The 16,749-nt window shown below is 35.2% G+C and overlaps 1 protein-coding gene and 1 long non-coding RNA gene across 2 annotated transcripts; one reads left to right on the top strand and one right to left on the bottom strand.

Annotated features, from left to right (window-relative positions):
- Window positions 1-2: 2 nt before the first annotated feature.
- On the top strand, window positions 3-1,243 carry LOC125809214 (uncharacterized). The gene is made up of 2 exons (XR_007441782.1): window positions 3-72; window positions 983-1,243. It is a non-coding gene; the product is annotated as an uncharacterized LOC125809214 (long non-coding RNA).
- A 5,465-nt stretch (window positions 1,244-6,708) lies between these two features.
- On the bottom strand, window positions 6,709-12,275 carry LOC125809190 (dephospho-CoA kinase-like). Its single transcript, XM_049488848.1, has 3 exons — window positions 12,038-12,275; window positions 11,715-11,860; window positions 6,709-7,248 (listed from the first exon to the last, which is right to left on the bottom strand). The coding sequence occupies exons 1-3, from the start codon at window positions 12,143-12,145 to the stop codon at window positions 6,813-6,815; spliced, it is 690 nt and encodes a 229-aa protein (XP_049344805.1). The 5' UTR covers window positions 12,146-12,275; the 3' UTR covers window positions 6,709-6,812.
- Between the last annotated feature and the right edge of the window lie 4,474 nt (window positions 12,276-16,749).

Raw genomic sequence — 16,749 nt, 5'->3', positions numbered from 1 at the left:
CTCAGCTGTTGAAGCATGTTCATTATGAGATAGCTATAGTCCGTAATTTCCATCAATTGCAAAGTTGTACAGGTAAAACACTAATTATCTGGACTATGCCTTGACGGAACAAATGAAGCCTATTAGAACTTGCAGATATATATATTCACTTTTTATGTTATATATCAAATGTTTTTTCTGGTTCATTTTATTTATGTGAGATTTTCAAGTACATATATTAGGAGTTGTCCCTCAAAATTTGTTTTCTAGTTTGGACTGCTTGTTAGGCTGGTGGAAATGAAACAGTGGCTACTACAAATACTATCATTATTCTTTTATAATAAGAACTAAAGAGAACTCCCATTTTTCACTTCTGAAGAGTAAGCATGATCCGATGATTGGGACATTTAATGCATGTTATTTCCAGTTCATTTTATTTTAATTCTGAAGAAGTGAGATTTTCAAGTACTAATCTTTGAGAGTTAAATTTTTTAAACTGAGATGAAATGCGAGGCTGGTGGAAGTGGATCACTGATTGCTACACTTGCTATCATTTTTGTGTTAGTAATTAGAATTAAAGAAAACTTTTAATATTCAATCTTGAAGAGTCTACATGATCAGCAGTTTGGGATAATCTGGTTACTGTTCAAAGGATTGCAAGTAACTTCATAAATAAAATTGAGATAGTGGAGTTTGAAAAGCTCTGTGTGGTTCCTTGGTTTGTGTTCTATTACATACAAAAGGTTATATTTGATCTGTGTTGTGTGTCATGACCTAGTGTGTTTTTGAATTAATTGTGATTTTGTGTTAGGCTCGTACTTTAGTTTGTTTTAATTGCTTCTTGACTAATGATATAACTTTTGGAACTTGGGACATGTCTTTTGTCATCCTAACCCTCTGTTATAGCTTTCGATTACAGTTGAATGATGATTATGGAGATGGATTCTTCATATAGCGTGCTCTGCTTGTAGTAACCTGTTTTTACTCTTTTAATTCTTTTCAGGTATCCAAGGGAGGAGTTGATTCCAGCAGTGGTTCCATTGTGGTTGTTTGCTTTCTCTTTGGTATTCAGAACTAATGTAGGCTTTAGTTTAAGACGTTTAGATGTCAAGTAAATCTGTGTTTTCTTGATAATGATGTCAGTGCATGAGATTGTACTCTATATGTTCCTGTTAGTACTGTGTCTTTGAAAAAGAATCTAATGTGGAGTTAGCCTTTTAGATGCAAGTTAGAATTTGCTATGGATGGTAGATGTTTCTTGATTGGGTTACAAATTTCTCATGGTATCCTATTTCTCTCTGTTTTGGCAACTTTTACCAGGTTTTAAGTACATCTTACAGTTTCCAACTTCACTAGTCACACATACATGCCTCTTTTACTTTCAAAATGCACACTTACAAATCCATCCCATTTGAAACTTTTAAACTGGGGAGGGATGGAGTTAGATCAACATATGCATTGGGTGACTTTTATTTATCCCATGAAATTGTGTTCATCGATTTGCATATATTTTTATCTCCTCAGCTTCCTTTTCCTCATTGCTTTATTTGAAGTTGTACATTATGCATCGAGGTGAAGGATGGTATTATCACAAAAGTACTCTTGTAGTCTGACTTAATATATATAGGAGTATATGTTACAGGTATTATTAATAATCATAATTATTAGTAGAAAACTAAACTGCATTTTTGGAGTGAAAAATGTTCATATATTTTTTGTGAAAATGTGTAGTTACACCTACCAATAAGCACCTAAACTTGTAGCATATTTATGGCCATATGAAGTTGGGGGTAAATGTCAACTTGTTGGGTTCCCCCTAGGATAAGACGGACATTGATGATTTCGTGGTGTCTTGGTGACCACTAAATATTGTTATGATTAGGAACCCAAACGTATTTTTGGGCGATGTACGTCAAATAGAGGGATTCGTCTTTGTCCTTGTTTTCTTGAGTAGTAGTTGAAGGCACGATGTTCTTAACAAAGACAAATATGATCTTTTAAGCACAAAATTGTTCCATGGTGAGACACATCATTCACACCGAAAAATCGTTTTAAAAACACCAAATACCCATTAGTTCGGTGGTGCACATTTTTTCGAAACCAAAAAACTGAACAAAATTTGATAAAATTAAACCGAAGAATTAACTACCCACCCATAGTTATGATCATTCTTAAAAATGAAAACACATAACTCCTCTTCTACTCAATGATAAAATGAGTTTGGGACAAGTCTGAATAAAAGAGGGGTTGGGCTCTTCTTTTTTTTAGCTGGGTCGGATCTAGAAAGGTTAAAAAAATGAACGGGGTAATATTTTCTTGTCACGTAACATTTTTGGAATTAAAAAAAATCAATTTAAAGAATTTTCTAATATGGTATATTAATGAATAATGATAAATATCCACCATTTGTTAGACGATGAGATATACATGTATCAATTCTTTAACAAGAGTCATATATCCACTCTAATTGCAAAGTTGAAGGAATATTTTCCCCTTTACTATAAAAAAGAACAAATGTTCAAATGGCAACATCCTTAGCAATACCTACCAACCCATTCCATTTAGACTGTTCATTTGGTGCAATATTTTTGTGAATCCCAAAATCAAATACAATTAGTGCCCAAAAAAATGTTACTCGCCTTCCAGATTTGCCTTATATATAGTACTAATAAATAAATGCAGACAACTCGTGTTAAGCACCGTTTTAAGCTTTAGCAGGACTGTGACGGCCACTAGTGTATTAATCAGAGATAAAACTATATTACATAGTAATATCTAATCACCAGTCAAGAATATAACAGTACATGATGGAGCTTAGGCCTACTGTTTAGTAAGAATGTCTCATAAGTTGTACGCGAAAAAAGGACATTTTAAGAACATATGCTCAATGATTTCATTTTCTTGATCTCACATCATAAATCATGTCAGTTTCAAGTAGCTTATATCCCGGGAAACCTGTGACTGGAAGAACTTCCCCTAGAACTTGCTGTGGAATCTTCAACCAGCAGCTTCTAGAGCAAACAACTTTCTTGCAATGACATAGTGTAACTACTTGAACTAGCATAGTGCCAAATCTGTCCATCCTTTCTACCAGTAAAGAAATAGGAAAGTGAAGAGTTTGATCCATCAATCTTGGACAGAACATACTGCGTAATTCAGAATTCAAACTCAAACAAACATCAAGGCTTCAGCAGCAGTTAAAGATACACACTGAGGTGAGGTATGACTTATGAGAACAGAATGAGCTTAAAACTGGAACTGCCCCACCCATCCAAACTCACACTAACATCATCATCCAGTTCACATCTTAGTCCTCTAGCTGACAGGTCCCTCACCCACATTGTACTCAAATTCAAGAGTTATTCAACATAGATGTAATCTTGCATAATGGATCGATCAGGGATATACCTAGATTTAACCACAGACAATATGTCACCTCATCTACTTCCTACCTGAATTTGCAAACCACAAATCTTCTAATACAAAGAATCAGGACTTCTGAAACCCGACCTCTTTTAGCTAAAGAAAGATTTCCTTACTGCTACCTAACATTATTCTCTCAGGCCGTTTTAGTTTGACAAACCTCAGTCATTAAGTATAGATACACCCTTCTTGGACTACAAACCATAATAGAGATTTCCAAATTAGCTTCAGAGCAATCAAGAAATTCCCCAATTGAGCACTTACAGGTATCTTTAGTTCTCCAAGGTGTCATTACTGAAAAACACATGAAGCTTCTTTGGATTAACCAATTAACCAAAATGACATATGTATGTAAAACCTGAGAGACATTACATTCCTCTACCAAAAATTAAAGAAGTCATATTAGGAAACAGGACGCAAGGCAACAGTGGAACAGCAAAAAGTGACGCCATTGTAGACCACCCTTCACAACTGGGGCCTTCTTTATTTTGTACAGCGCATGATGATATCCTATTAGGAAAAGACATTTTAAGGGGTCGTGATGGAAAAATTGATTTTCAACAGAGAAGAAATTTGATGAAGCTAGTGCTATGTTGCCGGATCAGTATTTTGAATCTTCAAAATGCAACATCTTATTTGAAGAAGAACAATTTGTGGGTTTATTTCAAAAGGCTTCAATCCAGATGCTCCAAAGAAACACCAAAAAGCACCATGATCCTTTACTTTAATGAGTCAGTTTCAGGCCAACCAGTTTGACAGGTAGTACATACAAAATCTTCTCTAAAGTACTCACAGAGAGGCTAAAAGGAGTGATGGCAAAACTGGTGGACTCACAACAAATGGCCTTTATTAAAGGAAGGAAAATCATAGATGCAGTTTTGGTAGCTAATGAAGCAGTGGGATCCAGACAGAAGCAAGGAAAACAAGGGATTCTTTGCAAACTTGACATAGAGAAAGCTTATGACCATGTCAATTGGGCCTATCTATTGGGAGAGCTGAATAGGATGGGGTTTGGACAAAAGTGGATAAAGTGGGTAAAATTTTGCATTTCCACGGTGAGTTTTTCAGTTATTATCAATGGCTCACCAACAGGGTTCTTCAGGACACAAAAAGGTCTAAGACAAGGTGACCCTTTGTCATCATTCTTATTCTTATTAGCAATGGCAGGTCTTAACAGCATGGTCAAAACAGCAAATATGCATGGGTGGTTAAGAGGTTTCAATATGGCTAGAGAACGAAGTGATAATCTAGAGGTGACCCATTTGCAATATGCAGATGATACCCTCATTTTTTGTGATGCAGATGAAGAACAAATCAAAATTTTGAGGGTGATATTGGTTCTCTTGTCTGGATTGCACATCAACCGGAGAAAGGGCTTTCTTTATCCGATTAATGAGGCACAACCATCAGGTGCCATCAAAACAAGAGCAACAATATCCAAAAGATGAAGATGAAGTGCTTAGTTTTGTTTCATTTTTGGTGTAAATAGGAGTATAGGGAAGATCTAGAATCAAGTATGGATGTCTTAGGATCATTGTAAATTTTTGCTAAAAGGGTTGAAGATCTTCTAGATACTCCTCCTCAATTGTAATTAGGAAACCTGTAACTTGTTGTGGCAGGTTTCTGTTTTTGTGGAAATAGAATACAAGTTGCTACCTTCTCAAAAAAAAAATGAGGCACAACCATGCAATCCCTAAATGCAATTTTAGGAGAAGAGATTGGTAGTCTGCCAACAGTGTACTTGGGTATGCCTTTAGGAGGAAAATCAAAGTCTAATGAAATTTGGAACAATGTGGTTGAAAAATGTGAGAAGAAATTGGCAAGGTGAAAAAGGCAGTACTTAGCACTAAGGGGTAGATTAACCCTCATCAATTCTGTGTTAAATTCCTTGCCAACTTATATGATGTCTTTGTTCCCTATACCAGCAACAATCATTAGTAGGCCGGACAGAATCAGGAAGAAGTTTTTGTGGCAAGGAAATAAAGAGACGAAAAGCTACCACTTGGTCAAATGGGAGTCTCTGATAATTGACAAGAAGTTTGGGGGTTAGGGGATAAAGAATCTGGTTCGTGGATACTCAAAGTAATGCACTCAAAATGAAATGACTATGGAAGTATGCCAATGACAAAGAGACACTGTGGGGGAGAGGCATAGAAGCTAATTATGAGGAGGAAAACAAATGGATGACTAAGGAAATTACAACTCCTTATAGAGTTAACTTATGGAGATCCATCAGAGAGATCTCTGGAATGAGCCGAAGTGCTTCTTCAAGATCAAGGTGAGCAGTGGGGCTAAAATCAGGTTCTGGAAAGATGAATGAAATGAAGAAGGCAATTTAGAAAGGCTATTTCCAGATATCTACTCATTAGTATTACACCAGCAGAGTTCTATAGCAGAATTATGGACAAAAGAGGGCTGGAGATACAATTTCAGAAGGCAATTCTATGATTGGGAAATACCAAGAATGGCAGATTTCATCAACAAGATTGAGCAATTTGGTGAATTGGGAGCAGATGAAGATGAACTACAGTGGAAGGGAGATGAGAAAAACACCTACAAAGTGAGCAAAGCGTACATGAAAATGAACCACAACCTGCAGCCAAGCAATTGGCCATGGAAGAACATTTGGAAAACCAAAATGCCACATAAAGTGGCATGCTTTGTGTGGCTTCTAGCAAAGGAGGCAATGCTTACCCAAGAGAACCTAATGAAAAGAGGGATAATTTTATGCCTCAGGTGCTTCTTGTGTAGGGAGCAGGCAGAGACTGTGAATCATCTATTCCTACATTGTAGAATCACACGACAACTATGGAGATTGTTTTTGAACCACAGAGGAATAACATGGAGCATTCTTGGGAAAATTACAGAGGCCTTAACAAGCTGGGAACAAGCTGGGTTGTTGGCCAAGAAACAGGTGGAAGATAGTCCCAGCAAGCATTTGGTGGACAATATGGAAGGAGAGGGATTCTAGGTGTTTTTAGAGCATAGAGAACAATATGCAACAGATTAAGCTCGATTACATCTTGCTACTGTGTTTTTGGTGTAATCAGTTACTTTTAGATGATCCTGTCTCTATTATTGATGTTTTAGACTCATTAGACGTAGGATCGTCGAATCATAGATGTAGGTAGTACTTTATAAATATGGGGTTACTACAACTCTTGTAACATTCAGATTCTAACATATATAGACAAAGTTACCAGTTTCAAACAAGTGTATGATCGAAATTATCCTACTTCAACTTTAACATATCAAAAGAGTATCTAATAAAGTTTAAAAGCTCATGTTGGAATTGAATTCACAACTCTTTTTTTAATAAACAGTACACCCAAGTAGTGTTTGATTAGGGTGTCTTCTGCCATGCAGAAATGCATACATTGTGTTAGATCAAAATGTATGAGTTATTACCTTCATGCACTTTTCTTGAAAATAGCAACACTGACAAAAGTGGAAAACAATGCCAGTAAAGCGCCATTTCTTGCGAGCATAAACTCGGTCCAGGTCAAGGGTTTGGTAATCTGAGTTAACACTTTCTGGAATTGCTCATGCAAAGCTTCCAATGAGCTGGTGTTATCAATCACAATATCTGCCTTTGACCTCTTGAGATCTAGGGACATCTGCGCATTTATCCTGTTTTTAGCCTCCTCCTCCATTGATTCATCTCTAATCATGAGCCGCTGCAGCTGTGTCTTAGGATCAACCCAAACGACAACAATGGGTTTAGTCCACTTATCCATCTTGGCCTCAAACAAAAGAGGAACATCAAGAACAATTATGGAGCAACCCTTTATCCACAGCTTCAAAACTTCCATTAGAATACCACGTGAGATAAATGGTGCTAGCAACCTACATAGACACAATCCCATGTTCAAAACCTTACATTGCAAATTTGCAACAAAAACCATTATGTGATCCTGCACCAATTCAAATCTTAGGCTATCTGATAAAATTAGGAAAAAATATTATTTAGAGTAAAGCAAGAAATTAACAGGAGCATCTATTCCGGCATGCATATGGTGGAAACTAGAGAAATGCTAGATGCTTTGAAGACAAAGGAGAGCCCATTGAGAAGATCAAAATGAACTGTTTACTATTGTTTTATTTTTTGTATAAACAGAGTTATATTAAGAGAGAAGTATTGAGAACACCCCTAAACTCGGCACAAATTATTAGTTTCATCCCCGACAATTGACAGCCTGATCTTGCAATATGAGTGAAATACACCCCTAAATTCTCGCCAAGTTTAGGGGTGTTTTCAACACTTCTCTCGGCTTTTTATTAAGAACCACATGCTCCTACAAGAGTTTGAGACCACTTACTATGTCATATAGCAGATCAGGGGTGTATCTAAGTTTAGTTAGACAAGTAGAGGGATGTTTTTAAGGCTGCCAATAGTTCGGGGAGGAAACTAATAATTTGCGCCAAGTTCAGGAGTGTTTTCAATACTTCTCTCTTACATTAATGATGCTGAAGCAGTGAAAAAACTTAGTCTCTTTAAGAATAGAAAGAAATGCATTTTTAGCAGTTTGTAAATACTTTTGACAGAACCTTCTTGGTGCTATCTTTATGAATAGTTACCTTTTCTCAACAAAAAAACAAAAATAGTAGCCTCATATTTTGTTATTTAAGTACAGTTTGCTGCTCCTTATCTTCTCCAGAGGCAGTATGCCAATGATAAAGCAAATAACTTCAACAGGACAACTTTTAGATCATTATTGCCATAAAACTATGATATAGACCATATTTAATCTTGAAACATAATATCCCACAAAGTTGACTAACTCATATGTTTGTTGTCGGAATTGTAATTTTGATCAATCAAATAAGCCTCATTCCCATTGTAATTTGAGCTTGGCTATATGGATCCTGTCTCTGTTCAGGCATATTTTATTCCACCACCCAATAAGTCGTCTTTTAAGACTACTACCTTTCTACAAACTGGAGTTTCTCTAAATCTCAGATGTGTCACTTAACTGACATCAAATCTCTAACTAGACAAAAAGACTATGGAAAACACAAGACCTGATATACATGTAGCAAAAACTATGCGTTAATCCTAAAAAGTGATAGAGTCTACACAGTGTTATTAAAGGAGAGCATCTCATCGCCTTAGGCGTGAGGCAAGGCAGGGTTGCCTCTGGTTGGCGAGGCCAGACAACTCTAAAAAGGAGATAAAAGGTGTGAGGCACCGAGAGGCGACTAAGGCGTTGCCTTTTGAATGAAAAAAACTGGCGGCTGTTTTTAGATTAAAACAAGAAATTTTTTGGGTTTCTAACTTTCTATCGACTTATGCTTACCTCAATAGTCGACTGAGCATGTCGCCTTTTTCACCTCTGTTTTCTTCAGCTGCAAAATCCAAAAAGGTATGTCTTCTATGTTTTCCTTTCTTTGTCTTCTTCTTTCTTCTCTGTTTCGGCAGTCTTTCTTCTCCTTTAGTTCTTATTTCTTCTTTCTTCGTTCTCTGTTTTAGGGTTTCTTCTGCTTCCTTTTTCTTCTCTATTTCTGACATTAGCCAAAGCTCCGTGCACACAGAGCTTCTTCTTGCTCCTTTTTTTTCTTTTTTTTTTGAGAAGATAACATCTGTATGTATTGACTAAAACAGTACATAGGTTGTACCGAAAATCATATTTACAATCATAGCAAAAAACAAGAAAACTAAATCCAAAATCCTAACAAGAGCCTAGGATATCTATGATAGAATCAGTGTCTTCTAAATATATCTGTGCGCACCAGAAGCAGAAGTCTCACACAATTCAGTTTACTCTTATGTGTTTCATTGCTGTTGTCTTCAAAATCCTAACAAGAGCCTAGGATTTCTATGATAGAGTGTCTTCTTAGTATATCTGTGTGCACCAGAAGCAGAAGAGTCTCACACAAATCAGTATAATCTTATGAGTTTCATTGCTTTGTCTTCAAAACACCTAGAGTTTCTTTCTTTCCATATTGTCCACCAGATGCAGGCTGGGACAATCCTCCATCCATCGCTGCCAACAACTCCTATTCCAGCATCCTCCCAGCTATAAAGAAAATGAGTAATCTTGCTTGGCATTACCCAAGCAATTCCTCTAAAATTAACAAATATTCTCCACAGCAGTAATCTGTTTTTTCGAGGAAAGGGTAACTATATATTCACAAAAACTCTCATCATCCAAAGTGAACACTTCCATCCCATAGGGCAAAAAGCAAGAAAACCATATCCTGTTTACACCAAAAATATAGCAGACTAAAGCAATTCATTCTGATTTTCTGAATTTTGTTGCTTTTATTTTCAAAGCATCTTGCATTACTTTCCTTCCACAGTGACCACTAGATGCTTGCAGGAATCAGTTCCCACCAGTCTTCCCCTGTTTCTCTTCTTCCAATACCTTTCCAGCATTTTAACATTCCTTTAGTGGTCTTTGGAACAACCCCAACTTACTCCAAGTATACACAAGAACATGTTCCACAGATTTGCAGCTGTTTTACAGTGAAGAATCACCCCATCATTTTTACCATTTCAAAACGAAAAGATAGATCACCCCATCAAAGTTCCCAATCACTACAACTTTTCCTAATGGTTATGTCCCAGCCATAGTCAGATCTAATGTCTTCAATTACTGCCTTGGCATTGGAGGAATATTTTATCTCTTTTGAACTGGTAAGTTTGTATTCTTCAGCATTAAGGATACGCTGGTCACCACCAAGAAGTTACATTACAAACCCCTATCAGATTTATAATTTGTTCAGTATCTTCTATACATAGCCGTTTACACAAAAAAAAGTAACGATACAATGCAATTCCATTTGACTTAATGAATGGAATTGGACCTATCTTCAAAAAATCTGGCATTTCTCTCCCTCCATACTGATTACTGACCACCATATACATGAGGGAATCCATGTCCACCATCTTTTTTGGCTCTTACTTACCCCTCTTCTAATCCAGCAGCTAAGAAGGTCTGCTGTTTGCTCAGGCATGAACCAGCTATAGCTAGTGATTTTGGAGGAGATATTTAAGAGTTAAGTATTTGCTTTCTTGGAGAGAATAACCTAACCATGAATCTTCCGAGAAGCTTTTATTCCATCCCCGACTTGAAAGCTACTGAGAGGGTGCAACTTGTTCCGTAGAGCTCTAATGTGCTTCTAAACTCCATGACAATGCAGGGGAGAGGGTTTTTTGTTTTTTTGATGAAATAAGAAGGATATCATTAGCAAAAGGCATCAAGAAGATGCAAGCATTACAAAGAGATTATCAGCTCCCAGGAAGGCCAAAAAAAAAGCTATCACAACTATCATAAGATTATCCTGTGTTAAGCAAGAACCATTAAGACTGACCCGGCTGGTAATCCCTTGGTTTTGGAGGTGACATTTTGGTTTATAATAACATTTTATCCAGAATGCATTCTCCAAAAGATTCAATGCAGATAATAGAACTATCCTTTCTTATGCATATGTAGTTCTTTTAGCACATTACTTTTAAGGCAATTACTAAAGCACTTTAACTTACACAGAATATAGTCCAGCAAGAAACAGCAATCCTGCAATTATCTTCACATGCCTTAATGAATGGAATAGCTTTGACCACAAGGCGTCTGTAGACCTTCATTTCTCAAAGAGATACTAATCCGCCAATACCAAAGCGATGATTACTTTTTATTGACCAAACTCAAACAATGACATTAATAAAAGTCTTTTTAATCATTTAGTTACAATATGTTTGATATGTAAAAGTTCAATTTTTTTAAAATCAAGTATGGTTTTCATTGATAATAACAAGGCCAACTTGGCCGTACACAAGAGATATACCAAGTATCAACTTGTAAAAGTTTGATATCTGTAGTGTTTACTTGTAGTTTCTATTTCTCTAAGTTCATCCCTAATATCACGCCAAAAGTTGGTTGATGGGGATTCTCAAGTTCAAGGCATGGAAGCAAGATGTCTCGTTTTTTTGGGAGAAAAAACTAAGTTCACTAGGAATCTCCAAAATCACCACGATGAAAGCAAACCAGAATAAACTCTAGGATGAAATTCTCCAGATACACAGTTTTTTCCCAGATGTCTCTTCCTTGTTGATGTTGCTTGGCGAAAATGAGAAAAAGTAAGAGGAAGTACTATATTTCTGCTTCTCTTGATATGGTATAACAAGTATCCAATTGAAATAGAAAATACAGGAATAATCAGCTGCCGATCTATTCCTTGCTGTTTTAACCTTTTGACATCACTTTATATCAGAGTAACAGTTAAGTATGCAAAATTAAATAGCAATAAACCAGGAATACTTAAGCAGTAGAATTTTACTCAGCAACTATGTCATAGTTTCATAATTATTTTACCTATTAAGAAGCTGACGTTTTTCAGGATCAGAGAATACTATTTGACCTAGCTTTGCACGATCAACTTCTCCATTATCCAGTAAGATGTCCTCACCAAATGTGGCCACAACCTTTTTCCAACCACCAGTTCCTTTCTTCAAAACGTTCTACAGAATTTCATATTTTTGTCAGTAAAGAGCTTGAGCTTTATCTGAGGATTTACAAAATTAAGCAGATGGAGGATCCAATAACTCAAGTACAGCATTTTAAGACTCTTCACATTTGAGAATAAACGAAATAGACCTAGTAATAGAATGAGAAAAGCAAGAAGAAGAAGTAGTTACACGAGCTACAATGTCAGCATCAACAACTGGAATACCATGAGCCTTGAAAAGATTGGAGACAGTGCTCTTCCCTGAAGCAATTCCTCCCGTCAGTCCAACTATCCTCATTCCTATATCGAGCACAAATCGAGTAATGAGGAACAACTAAGGCTGCTCAAATCAGTTGCTTCCTCTGCCTTACTATTCTATTGGCAAACTAGCTTCTTGATTCAAGGATATCTCCAATATCAATTATGAACTGAACAATAAGTTGCAGGTTCATTCCAACAAAAAATTGAACACACAACTTCTGTTGGCACCTTAAATTTATCAAGTACTATAAATTACAGATCCTATAGTGAGGTAGAAACATATTCAAGATAAAAGAGACAATTATGAACATGAAATTTAAATTGGTGGAGAGCACCAAACATAATGTAACGGCTGCACTTTCGTGCTAAGGTTTGAACCATTCGACATATGTGATTTTACCCGACCCGGAAATTTTTAATGATTCTTAGGTGTTTATAGGACCTATTTCTGATTGGTGAAGTGCTATGTAAGTCCAGAGTTGATTAAAGATTGAAAAGATCAGGTTTGAAGGTGTTAAACTATGTAGGGTGTGAAGTACGATCGTGTACAGGCCGTACCTTGCATCGTGGTTTGCCCATGGTGTGGAGAAGCAACAATTTAGCAAGGGAGGAGCCATGTACATACCGTACATGGAATGTACGGGCCATACCTTGGTCGTATCACACATAAATGCTCTGTACAGAAGTGGTGATAAAATCTTTACATGGTTCTCAAGAAAACATATTTAACCAGAACATTTATATCATTGCAGTACTGGAGAAAATGAAGCTGAGAAATTGAAAAGACATAAATTTTGTACCTCAAATATATCTCAATAGAGGTTCTACAACCAACATCATAAACTATGGACGAACAATTTTACTTGAGCAGATGACAAATAATATATTACTTAACAGAGTACAGTATAGAGATATTTCTTTTTTGGCAGAGATTGAATGAGTGTACCATCAAAGGTATAGAAAATTTGTTCATTTTTTTTCAATTAAGAACCCTAATGTAATAAACCCATAGATTCATACGGCAGTCAATCAACAGTTCTGTTTGACTAAGTTTTGAACTAATTCGCAGTGTGAAAGCAAGCACTTAGTTTGTTTTACTCAAATTCGATTTTCTAAAATGATATATTTTGGTTCAACTGAGTTACACTTACTCCCCTCTATCAAAGCCAGGAAACTATATGGCAAAAGTGAAGAATAGGCAAGGCCTATCGAACAATAAGAACTACTCTATTTTTATGAATTCAACCTTCAACTGTAAAAAGAAATCCAACATTCAGGTATAGTAAATTAGAAGTAGCTACAGATCGCAAGCTGTGATTTTTTCTTCAACTGGAGTAGATGCATGATGAAGAAAAACGAGGATGAACAGGTAAAGTTACTCTAACTCTGAGTATTTACAACGAGCAATTATTATGAAGAGAGAGAAGATTAGAAAAAAGCTAAATAATTAATTAAAGGCATCAAAATTGAGGCCGAGAGAGAAATAGTACCTTGACGCTGGTCGGAATCACAGTCGAAGTCGCCGGCCGGAATCTGGTTGAAGTCGCGATCGATCACACTCTCAGTCAAGTTCAGAGACAGAGGTTAGGTTACTCGCTTGAAGTGAAGAATTTTGGGACAATGGAAATGCAATTTTTTTTAAAAAAAATATTATTGTATATTTTATTTTTTATCTAAAAAAAATAAAAGCCTAAAAATATGGCAAGGATAGATCCAAATTATATTATATTAACATATGATCTAAATTTTGAGAACAACGGAATAGATTGAAATTGGAATTTTCTGTTCTCATCCTAAAACTCTCTGTGTTCAGAGTTAGAGGAGCAACAGCTATTGTATAGCAATTAGGGGTGTTCATGGTTTGGATAAAAACCGATTCAAACCGAAAAACCAAACCAAACTGATTAAATGAACCGATTTAATTTGGGTTTTGGTTTGGTTTGGTTTTAGATTATTAAGAACCGATAGTATTTGGTTTGGTTATGGTTTTGTTCGAAAAAAATCGAAGAAATAACCGAACCGAACCGAACCAACAAGTTATATACATAAATTTTATCATTATACATACATAACATATTATATTCATAAACAATTTTAAAGATTTTATATATGTTTCATCAAAATTTATTTATAATTTACTTATGAAAGAAAAAATGTCCAAGGTGAGAACAATTTTCTTATTGGTTTCATGTATATAAGCGTCTATGGAAATTCATTGTGGGACTGAAAATGTCATTGTCTCTTCCTTCTATGCCAAAATAGTGAATTTTGAAGTTTCATCCAGTAAATTCAATGATCCAAAGTTCTGTAATGCCAATCATTCTAACTATTTTTTCGTTTGAATGGATTGTTGTCACTTTTTTCACGTTTTGAATGAATTGTTTCTTTTATTTTTATGTATGGTTAATAACCGAATAACTGAACCAAATCAAATCGAAACCGAAAACAACCAAACCGATAAATATATATTATATTTGGTTTGGTTTGGTTTTGATAATTTTAAAATCGATTAAGTTGGTTTGGTTTTGATTTTTACCAATAACCGACCCAAACCAACTCATGAACACCTCTAATAGCAATTGTTAACGTGAAATGACCAAAATGCCCGTTGGTCGGCAAGCTGGCAAGACACCCGAGAGGTGCTTGTCAAGCCGCTTGTGTTTAAAAAAATAATATGATCTAAATTTTGAGATTAGATAATAAATATACATATGATTATCTATAAATTTTAAATTGAAGAAATGTGAATAATTAGATAAAAGAATTATAAATTCACAAGTAAACAAAATAATATATTTATTTTATATTAATAAGAAGAGTATTTGATAATTATATTAAGACGAGTGATTAACTAATAAAAATTAATGTTAATAATCTAATAATGAATAATACAGTAAAGAAAATATAAAATATAAAAGTTATTTGGTAATATCATTTCTTTTATTCATATAGAATTAATTGTGGAGGAGAGGGAACATAATATAAATTTAACATGTTCGAACAAGATATCATAATTTGAAATGGTTGAAAATAATATTTAAATGTTAATCATGCATCGCCTAGCATAGGCATGTATACTAGTTTTAACATATGATGTAAATTAAAGCCACAAAAATGAGAAGAAAACTTGCACAAAACGACTAAGAGAAGAAAATTATTCATGAAATTTTTATTTATCATATATATAGCGATATTTTTCATATTTATAAATTGTAGTACTATTTTTTTTAAAAAAAAAAAAAGTGACGTGTAATATAGTGTATTAGACACGTGAGTACATTGTATCACAGATACAAAGACAGTAAAAAAGTAAAAAAAAATTGCAGGGAGCCGAGCATGATTAAGTTTGTGTATCAAGTTTATCCAATGTTAAAAGCAACAACCTTGGGTTGTGCACTAACAATAGCTTAGATGAAAAAATCAAGGCAAAGCTTGACAGTGTATCCACCAAACTGAATATTGGCAGTTCATATTCAGACAATTTATCACTGGATAGTCAGAGCAGTACTGTGCATTTTGGGGACAATGAGCTGATTACAAAATCGGGTTCCAGCTCTTTGACAAATGATCGTTTCAGTACTTTCCAGTTATTTGGTAAGGTCATCCATGTTGAACGTGTTGAGGAAAGTTTAGGTGGTTTTGGTTTCTCTGAAAGTGATAACATTGAAGTGTTTAAAGAGATAGATGATCCATCCAACTCAAACATCTCACCAAATAAACCTTTTGACAATCCTGATGTCCAACATGAATGAGCCTCAGTTGTTGAAGCATGTTCATCATGAGATAGCTATAATCCGTAATTGCAATCAATTGCAAAGCTGTACAGGTAAAACACTTATTATCTGGACTATGTCTTGACTATTCAGATGGAGCCTAGTAGAACCTACTGCAGATGTATATCTTCACTTTTTATGCTATATATCAAATGTTTTTTTGTGGTTCATTTTATTTATATGAGATTTTCAAGTACAGATATTAGGAGTTGTCCCTCAAAATTTGTTTTATAGTTTGGACTGCTTGCTAGGCTGGTGGAAATGAAACAGTGGCTGCTACAAATACTATTATTCTTTTATAATAAGAACTAAAGAGAACTCCCATTTTTCACTTCTGAAGAGTAAGCATGATCTGATGATTGGGACATTTAATGCATGTTATGTCTAGTTCATTTTATTTTTAAGTCTGAAGCAGTGAGATTTTCATGTACTAATCTTAGAGAGTTAAATTTTTTAAATTGAGATGAAATGCAAGGCTGGTGGAAGTGGATCACTGATTGCTACACTTGCTATCATTTTTGTGTTAGTAATTAGAATTAAAGAAAACTTCTAATATTCAATCTTGAAGAGTCTACATGATCAGCAATTTGGGATAATCTGGTTACTGTTCAAAGGATTGCAAGTAACTTCATAAATAAAATTGAAATAGTGGAGTTTGAAAGGCTCTGTGTGGTTCCTTGGTTTGTGTTCTATTACATACAAAAGGTTATATTTGATTTGTGTTGTGTGTCATGACCTAGTGTGTTTTTTAATTAATTGTGATTTTGTGTTAGGCTCGTACTTCAGTTTGTTTTAATTGCTTCTTGACTAATGATATAACTTTTGGAACTTGGGACATGTCTTTTGTCTTCCTAACCCTCTGTTATAG

Source organism: Solanum verrucosum, unplaced genomic scaffold, assembly GCF_900185275.1.
Source record: "Solanum verrucosum unplaced genomic scaffold, falcon-dt-bn FXZP01000062.1, whole genome shotgun sequence".
NCBI classification, from domain to species: Eukaryota; Viridiplantae; Streptophyta; class Magnoliopsida; order Solanales; family Solanaceae; genus Solanum; species Solanum verrucosum.
Note: the sequence above shows the minus strand (reverse complement) of the source record. Positions and strands in the feature narration are given on the sequence as shown.

Coding starts and splice junctions, on each gene's coding strand:
- LOC125809190 (XM_049488848.1), bottom strand. CDS start 12,145: ATGAGGATAGTTGGACTGACGGGAGGAATTGCTTCAGGGAAGAGCACT. Junction 11,861..12,037: donor ATGCTGACATTGTAGCTCGT/GTAACTACTTCT, acceptor GAAATTCTGTAG/AACGTTTTGAAGAAAGGAAC. Junction 7,249..11,714: donor AAACGTCAGCTTCTTAATAG/GTAAAATAATTA, acceptor GTGTCTATGTAG/GTTGCTAGCACCATTTATCT.